General features: G+C 40.3%; 1 protein-coding gene across 1 annotated transcript; it reads left to right on the top strand.

Annotated features, from left to right (window-relative positions):
- The first annotated feature begins 515 nt into the window (after positions 1-515).
- On the top strand, positions 516-4,717 carry LOC144531344 (bile salt-activated lipase-like). The gene is made up of 11 exons (XM_078271430.1): positions 516-581; positions 1,002-1,149; positions 1,271-1,390; positions 1,474-1,671; positions 1,807-1,937; positions 2,070-2,177; positions 2,311-2,425; positions 3,198-3,384; positions 3,532-3,735; positions 4,133-4,342; positions 4,451-4,717. Exons 1-11 carry the CDS (start codon positions 516-518, stop codon positions 4,629-4,631), a joined length of 1,668 nt encoding a protein of 555 aa, XP_078127556.1. The 3' UTR covers positions 4,632-4,717.
- The last annotated feature ends 5,298 nt before the right edge of the window (positions 4,718-10,015 follow it).

Genomic DNA, 10,015 nt, shown 5'->3' on the forward strand with positions numbered 1-10,015 from the left:
TCCCTATTTGGCTCCATGGAGAGGAGAGCTTCTAAGGACAGGACCAGATCAGTCCATTGCCATGGCCATCCTCACACAACTTCACTTCTTTAGTCAGTTTGCATGTTGGCAGTTTCTTATGGGGTGGAGTTGGTAAAGATAGTTATTCTTGTGTGATAAGGAAATACAACCACAAGGCCAAGGAATCACATTTTAGATTACATATGTCTTAGAGAAAGAAGGGATTATTGAAAGCTGTCCAATCTGTCCAATGTCCACTGAAAACCACTCATCTCCCATGTTGGAAGCTATAAAAATCAGCCTATATTTTGGTTTGATTACCACTGTTATTTTGATGACATGTTTAAGGTAATCTATGTGAAGTATTGAGGAAAGTGCTGATGATGCAATGTGGTTAAATATTATGTGTTATGTAACAATGGAAAAAGCATGCCCACTGGCCAGGTGTTGTTTAGGGGAGGGATCTCCAATATAAAAGTCTGGCTGACGACCAACCCGATTGGCACAGTGTGGTCATGATGGTGAAGCTGGGGATTTTGGTAGCTGTTGCCGTGTTTCTGGAGACGGTCTCTGGGGCCTCTGTAAGTGTCACAAAAATGTGTATGCTAGTGTATCCAAAGAACCATTTCTGAAGGTTCTCTGTTCAGTCCTGAAATTAAGCTTCTATTGTTGGTTTTGAATGTATGATAATTTGAGCCGTCAATCACTGATGAGTATATCGTTTTGCATTGGATCAAAAGTCTTACACCATGTCTCTCTCACACCAAATTTCTAACAATGTATTTGTTACAAAGCATTCTTTAAATTGCTAGTGTTGCATGACTGATTGATTCAAACATTTTCATTTTTTTCAAAACATGCCAAAAGGAAACTGAGAATTCAATTCTAAATGCAGCATGCCACATTTCATTTGTAGTTCTATGTAAAAAAAACAACTAATCTGAGTGAACTACCATATCCAGTCAATCTTCTTGCATTTCTTTGTGCTCGATTTCCTGTAGCTCGGGGTGGTGTACACAGAGGGAGGTATGGTGGAGGGAGAAAACATTCGTATTGGCTTATTCCGTCGCATGGACGTCTTCAAGGGGATTCCCTTTGCTGACATCCCTGGAAGGTTTGAGAAACCAAAGCGTCACCCTGGCTGGGACGGTGAGTAGTCTGATTTAACATATCAATGACTGGATTTTACATCTAGATCCAAAAATACAAAACATTTCACAATTTGCCCAAGTCCTACCCTGCTCTTACACTTGTGTGTGTCTCTAATCAGGTATTCTGAAAGCCACCGAGTACAGGCAGAGATGCATTCAGGTGAATCTCTTGATGTCTGACACCAGAGGCAGTGAGGACTGTCTTTACCTTAACATCTGGGTTCCTCACGACCGCAAAGGTAAAGACTGAGAGAAGCCTACAGAGATTCACCCATATTAGATCTACTCTCTACAACTGGCTCTCATTTTCTCTGTCTCCTAGTGTCCACTGGTCTGCCGGTCATGGTCTGGATCTATGGGGGAGGCTTCCTGGCTGGGGGCTCGATGGGTGCTAGCTTCCTGGACAACTATCTGTACAGCGGGCAGGAGATTGCAGACAGAGGAAATGTTATTGTGGTGACACTGGGATACCGTGTGGGCACTATGGGCTTCCTGAGCACTGGAGACTCTGACTTACCCGGTAGGTGCCAGTTTCTTTCACAACAGTGACAAAATTCTACCTAGAAAATGTTGGCCCCGCCTCCCATTTTTATAAAATGTTCCATTAAATAAGTAATTTCTGATGAGATTGAGTGAAATGTTTGATCCGCGTCAGGAAACTATGGCCTTTGGGACCAGCATGCTGCCATTGCCTGGGTGAACAGGAACATCCGCTCGTTTGGAGGAGACCCTAACAACATCACCATCTTTGGAGAGTCTGCAGGTGGAGCTAGTGTCAGCTTCCAGGTGAGAAGCTTTTTTTCTAGGTGTCTAACTCATTGTGTGAGATGAGAGATTGATGATATATATGAAATTAAATAACATTCACAACTTGTTAATATTGAATCTAACTAAAAAATAAATAATATCTGCCCATAGACTCTCACTCCCCACAACAGAGGGCTGTTCAAGAGAGCCATCTCCCAGAGCGGTGTCGCCCTTTGCCCATGGGGTATTAATAAGAACCCACGCAGGTTCGCTGAAGAGGTACACAACAGCTTCTCTGACATGTTTTATTTCTTCTATGGAACTTTTAACACTTTTTTGGAATAGTTAATTTAACGGTGTATATAATGTCAGGGCTAGGAAACAATTAAGATGATTTGAACCCTCTCCCCAGGTTGCTCTGAAGGTCAACTGCCCCACAGATCAAAACATGGCTGCCTGTTTGAAGATGACTGATCCTGCTCTCCTTACTCTGGCTGGCTCTCTCAGTCTGTCCAGCTCACCCGATCGTAAGGACTGCACTCCACATAGCCACGTTTACATTTTTCTTTTAGACATTGTGGTGCTTTCTACCAGAGCAATGAATAGATGAAAAAGTCATCTTGTTGCGCCCCCTTGTTCTGCAGTGGTTTAATGGCACCACTGGAGGAATTGTGCTGCTATATATTTATTAGATTTTTCTTGATGCGTCCAACTCCAAATGTTCACATGACAGTAGTGGATGGAAACAAACATTGATTAGCATTTTCTTTTGCAGATTCCCCCCCGCCTAATTTGCATGGAAATTTGGCTAGTGAGTGTTGGTCTAACACACCAAGCTGACCTCAAACAGAAAGTGGCTTCACTCTGCCTAATGTCTTCTAAAATGTGTACTTGAACCAACAGCAAAGACTACACCCAATGGCCAACTGACCATCAACATGCGTGTCAATTCTGCAGTGCACATTGGTTGACATTGCTGCCACAGTGCTACCTGTGTAGTGGCTTTTGATGGCACTATATTGGATAATGTGTTTTATCCAAACTGGCAATTTTGAGAAATCGATTGTCTCCTATCTATTCCTTTCATATTAAGAGTTAAGTTGTATGCACATGTGTAAAGCATAAATTATTAAAGAAAATCTGTGGGTGCACATGTGCCATGCAGGGCTATATTCCTCCAGCTCATCTTCACGGACCAATAGCAGATCCAGCATATGGGAAATTAGATTGCTAGTTAGGTATAAATTATACAGTTAGTACTGTACATAGTAAGGGTCTGGTTGTGTCTGTCTCTGTCAGACCCACTTGTATGGAACCTGTTCCTGTCTCCTGTGATTGATGGGGACTTCCTGCCGGATGAGCCTTCCAAACTGTTCCACAATACCGCTGCCATTGACTACATCGCTGGAGTCAATAACATGGATGGACACATATTTACTGGTTTAGATGTTCCCTCAATCAACTCCCCCCTGTTGGACACCCCTATGTGAGTTTAAGCCATTTGATCACAGTGTAACTTGGGGGAAAAAAAGGGCAATTGTGAATGGATTTACCAAGAGCAACACTCTACTTTTGTTAAGTGTGTTGCTATGGTGTTTTATCAGACCTCATTTTCAAACCTTCCTGATTGCAGCGAGGATGTAAAGAGGCTCCTGGCTTCTTACACTAAGGAGAAGGGCAAGGCTGGTTTGGACAACGCTTACTCCACATACACCTCCACCTGGGGCTCAAACCCCAGCAAGGAGACCATCAAGAAAACCGTTGTGGAGATTGGAACAGACTACATCTTCCTGGTTCCTACTCAGGCTGCCCTCTACCTTCATGCTGCCAACGCCACGTGAGAATAAGATCTTGCTGTACATACAATTTGTCTTTAAAGACTGGTAGCCCTTAAGTGTTGATGACATAAATCAAACCGTAAAGCAGAAGCCAAATGTAATGAAGGTGACAGTTTGATAATAGAATAAAACAAAAAAACTTGTTTTATTCTGCATTTTTTTACTTTATTTTCTTAATAATTGAATGGCATAATATGGTAACAATTGAATGATAATTGTATTATATTGTGATTGCATAATTCAAATACAAATTACGTTAACTATTTAATTGTATTTTATGAATCAAATGAATTCACTTAATTTACTTAAGGATAATAATTATTCTTGTGACACACTCCATCTTTATTTAGCCTCGTTTGGTGTAGTCATCCCTATTCTCTCCTTGTCTTACCAAAGAACTGGCCGTACCTACTCGTACCTCTTCTCTCAGCCCAACCGTATGGGTGGCATTGGTAGGCCCTACCCCAGCTGGATGGGAGCCGACCACGCTGATGACCTGCAGTACGTGTTCGGAAAGCCCTTCTCCACACCACTGGGGTACTGGCCTAGCCACCGTGACGTCTCTGGCTACATGATCGCCTACTGGACCAACTTCGCCAAAACTGGGTATAAACATACGAGAATCACAGAAATAATACCAACCGGAATCAGACATTGAAATAGAAAACTAAACTGCCTCAATTCATATGTCCTTTTCTCTGGTTATGTCCACAGGGACCCTAACAAAGGAGAGAGTGTGCCCGTTACCTGGCCTAGATTCACCAGCACTGGACACCAGTACCTGGAGATCAATTCTAAGATGAACAAGAACTATGTAGGACAGAAGATAAGAATGCGTTATGTGCATTTCTGGACTAGCATCTTACCCAACCTTCCCATATCCTTCTCAGAGTAAAGACCGTGTGCAATCACCTGTGCACCTGAAATGTGGACCTAAAGACCTGAAGTATTAAATTAGTATTGGTTTATGAAAAATAAATTGATGACAAATACAAATTACATTTCATTGTTGTGTTTTTTATTACGTGAGGCCTCTTTAATATTTATTGCTAAACATATTTACTTTGCATGAAACCTTGGTATTGGTTTTGTTTGTGTAGCCCTGGCTAAATTTCATTTAGATATTGAAAGTTAAGTAGTTAAAACAGTCATTGAAATTATTTAAATGCAGTACAAATATATAAATATGGTGAAGAAAATATAAGTTAATGCCATATATATGTTAAAATGGTTAACATGAATAAAATGTTTAAAATATAACAGTTATATTTACAGTTTTTAAAAAGGTCAAAGTTTGAAGTTCATGCAATTGACTGTAGTTTGAGTGAAGTGTACATGATTCAGCACCGCTCTTCTATATACAGTCTATGTTCAGCACGTGTAATCAGCTTCTATATACACAGTCTATGGTAATCAGCCACACAGCTGAACTTGATAGCAGCCTAATATGTCAATCCTCGTCTTTCTTTACTTTTGTTGGAGGGTCATGACCTATCAGCCAATGTAATTACAATCCCATGTAGATGAGCTTAGTTGTAACATACAGAGATTCCCGTTTTTATAAGTGAACATACTTCGTGAGGTTCAGTAGTTTGTAGAAGGACAATGTTATCCATTACTGAGGCTGACGACCAGTTATGCTGTGTTTTGGAGTATTGTAATCTACAAGAAGTAAATATACACGTGTGTGTGATTTTATATGCTGTAACTAGCTAAGTGTTGCAGTATGAAATCACCTATTGTGTTACTAATTGTGAATAGCCGTTAGCATTAGCACAATTGCCAGATTAGCATTGCTTTCGTACTGTTAGCTGTGCATGTGAAATAATTGGTTGAGACAAGCTACCGCTAATTCGCCGTGAAATACTGTATGGACCTGCTTGCTCAGTTAATCTATTTGATTCAGGAGACGGACATTTGTGACTGTAAAAGAGAGAGGGTCGGGGAAGCTCCTGGACCACACAGAGAGCGGTTTTCCATCCTGCTGGTGTGATGTAGGCTGTCGCTTCCTGCTGCCATTGCCAAGTTCGCCTGTTTTCATATGTCCCCTTGACTATCACCAGGATTCGTGAGTACTGAGTATATTGTACGTTCATTTTATTGTATTGCTTGTGTAAACAAGTGAAACGGCTGTCACAGTTTTAGGCCGCCACGCTCCCAAGTTTCTACTCAGGCCTGCAACAGGGTTTTTTGTTTGTATTTTGATTGCTGAGTATGAATGTGTGAGTGTGGGCCCACAGATAATTATTGAGGTTTACATGTCAAAAGGTTTTATGCATTTATTTTATTGAAACCTAAGCAGAGGTAACAATTTATAGTATACTCTGAAAGCTATATTGAGTAGGGTTAAATCATCTGTTTCAGGTAACGGCACTCTAGGGTACCGTCTATTTGCTGGATTGTTCCGAGGTAACCGTCGGTAGCTAACGTTAGCAGACAAGCCCGTTGACAGCAACGGCAGTGTTCATATTTATGTACAATGACACATAAACAAACTTGCTAAAAAAAAGGAAATACACACTGTTTTCAGGTAACGTTACTATTGACGTTCAAACAGGCCTGTGTATATGTTTTGAAAAATCTCTTTATACTGCAAGGCCATATTTATTTTATTTTTATTTGTTATTTATATATTATTTTATTGCCATTACCTGTTTTCATACATAGAAGTTTAGTTTGCTAAATATATCACATTTGTTTAGTTGGATATTGGATGTGAAAAGAAGGAAATGGTTCTTCCATAACATTGCACTTTAGATGTGTGTGAATTTCCCACACCAGGAGTAATTTATATAGTTCTATTTTATAGTGATTGATTATCTATTCAAAAAATGTTCTATGTTCTATGCAAAATATAAAATTTTCTATTAAAGAAAAGATAGAAAATAAATATTTGTGTGTGCTGTAAAGTGGTTAGAAAATATTAAATAGAATCGGCTAAAATCGGTATCGGCTCGTCAAACTCAAAGAAAAATCGGAAATGGCCTAAAAATTGTAATCGGTGCATCTCTAATAGTATGAACAACACAAGATTAGATAGATTAAACAAACTGTTCTTTCCTGGAGGCCAGGCCTGTATGTGATGATGAAATAAGGTGATGCATGAATTTATATGAATGACATCTTTTGACTACTTCAATCACAGTAGTATATTGAGCACTGACCAAGCCTGGTGGAAACATTCATATGAAAGTCAGAAACAAAATCACACAAACTAAAGTGCAGATTACAGAAATATAAAAACAAATATGTGGCTGTGTGTGTGTGTGTATGTGGTGTATTTTTTACAGTGCACACAGAGGAGCTGCCTCCAGCCCCTCCCTCCCCTCATGAAGTTGCGTGCTGCGTGCATGACAGCGTCAACGTTGCACTTTCTCAGAGAGGCTATCGTTACGTTAGCAGTAGCGTGCTGCTGCTGGTCTTGCCGTGGGATTAACTGTACTAATAAAACCGTTGAAACAACGCAGCCACGCTGCTGTGAAAGCTCCCCGAACATCATTTATCAGAGTCTGGTTGTTACCCCTCTCCGCTGCAGTCTCCTCCACTCCATATCTTTATAACAGAGCTATTAACTGGAGCTAACCGCTAATCAGAGCTAATCGTTGCTAACGGAGCCTTTCAGTTCTGCGTGCCTGTATCCATTAACTGCATGTATGGACTCAAGCCCGAATAAAACCCTTCATTTTATTAAAATGGCTGTAAAAGTTTTAAACTACAACTCAGTTGTTTGAATGACAAAGTTGATGCTTTCTCTGCGGAGTGCAGACTGATTTGCGACCAAAATCGCAGCCTTTGCTATTAGGAAATCGCATTTTAACATATTGCGATATTATTGCAAATGCAATTAATCGTTCAGCCCTAGTGCCGGTGCCCAAGCGATGCCTGAACTGAAATATATATAATATATTTATAATGTATATAATATAAAAAAGGCGCACAAAACAACAGTCGGCGACATTAAAGAACGGCTTGTTTATTGCTAAGGCCAATTGTCAAAATTAAATGATTGATTAATATTCTAATAACAATAACTTATAACAATGACTTATTTCACCAGTAAATTGCTGGTAAACAACCACCAGTGGGAAAAGGGTATTTTACAATAACTTAAAATGCACCACAAGGCTGGCGAGTTTCAAGTGAACGTGTGTTGTTCTGCCTGCAGACTGTTACGTCCCGGTGTTGGAATCCTCTACAGGGAAATACAGTCACACTTTACACCGTTTAACGTTAGCTGTCAGCATTTTAACCATTGTGTTTAATCCAGCTATTAACTAACGGTAACATAGCGTCCCGTGCAGCGATGCTTCTGAAAAAAACAAAAGTCCGGCACCGAAATGAGGAACCAAAATTTTCGTTCTTATTCGGTCTAGATACTACCGTTAACGTCGGAACCGGTGCCCTATTGGCACCGTTTCAGTACCCAACCCTAATATTGAGGCAATATATTATTTTGTGTGTCATTAAAAAAAAAGTTATTTATACTGGCCTCACTTGTGTTTATTTTTGTAATACCATAAATGTGTTTTCATATTATTTTTGTACTTTAAATAAATTTCCTTATCTGGGTTTGTTGCATTTAAAGTATACTTGTTGGGTCTCAGATTTTGTACATGAGGTTTCATTCTGAGTTACAATTTAAAAGAGTAATCAAGGTTAACCAGTGTTGGGGAGTAACGGAATACATGTACCGGCGTTACGTATTCAGAATACAAATTATGAGTAACTGTATTCCATTGCAGTCACAATTTAAATAGTTGGTATTTAGAATACAGTTACATTGCTGAAATCAATGGATTACATGACGATACTTCTGTTTCACGAGTGTATTCACTCTCTGAATAAATTAAGGCAACTCCATGCATTTCCCACAAGCCCCAATATGAAAACGAAAAAATTAGCCATTTGCGAGATCACTGATAGAGGTAGAGATGGAGCAGGAACTAGCACAACAGAGCCAGGGCAGGAATGCGTTTCTATCTTGGAAATTCAAACAGCATTTCACATTAAAGAAAGAACAGGGAGAACGAAATATAACTGTGCAGTGCAACCTCTGCTTGCCAGCAACCAACCTCCTTTCAGCGTCCAAATTACTCCACCTCCAACCTGAAGAAGCATCTTAAAGTAATTAGGGGTCCAAGCCCGAGTCTGCAAGAGCCGGCGGTAGCAAGAGCTACGCCGTTCGCACAGCAGGGCTGTGCGAACCCTATTGTTTTTCTACTGATTATTATTCATCATCATTCTTCTCCGCCTAAAACTACAGCCTAAACCGTACATGGTGGGGGGGGGTTGCCATCTTCAGGACTGGTCCGAAACTCCGCAAGGACCTCAGGCGCAACAATTGACCCACTTCCACCTCTAGGTGGCGCTATAGCAGAAAAAACACGTTTGGCCCTATAACTCCCACACCGTACACCGGACATTTAAAAACCATATATCCACGCGTTCCCTGGATCCAACTGAATCACGTGATATAGGCCACGCCCATTTCCGCCTAAACTTTTATACATGAAAAATCGTGATTTATCAAAAACCTACTTTTTTGAACTCCTCCTAGACTATGCGACCGATCGGCACGAAATTTAGCAGGTATCATCTCCAGATGGGCCTGACAAAAAGTTAATAACAATTATTTTGATAGGATAAAAATTGCGCATATTACGCACAAACAAATTTGTGTAGCTAACTATGAAAACACCAACTTTGCCATAAATAACCTCAGCCAAAATAAATGCTATCAACGCCAAACTTTAGATTCTTGTTCATCGTGACCCTCTGGAGGTCGCTCACGCGTTTTACAAAAATTGGTCACTAGGGGGCGCTACAAGTACAAAAAGTTTATATCTCATGAACCGCTCATCCGATTTTTACAAAAATTGTTGGGTACCATCTAGGGACACTCCTGAGGCCAACCCTAGAGTGGGGTACTGAGGGGTCAAAGTGGGCGTGGCCTATGGGACCCACGTCTAAATTTACTACTTACACTAACGTGAACAACTTTAAATTTACAGGGTAGATAGACAATGGGTCATGGACCACACCTACCAAAAAATACACATGTGGACCACTAGGTGGCGCTACAATGTTTTTTTGCTTTTAACTCCCACATTACACATCGCACATTAGAAATCCTTACATCCACATCTTCCTTGAATCAAGCTGAATCACATGATATAGGCCACGCCCATTTTCGCTCAAACGTTTTTTCACAATATCGCGCAAAACCAACTTTTTAGAACTCTTGGAATTTCATATCTACTTTTAACTGGTCAAAGCTCG

This window comes from Sander vitreus, chromosome 16 (genome assembly GCF_031162955.1).
Source record: "Sander vitreus isolate 19-12246 chromosome 16, sanVit1, whole genome shotgun sequence".
NCBI lineage: Eukaryota > Metazoa > Chordata > Actinopteri > Perciformes > Percidae > Sander > Sander vitreus.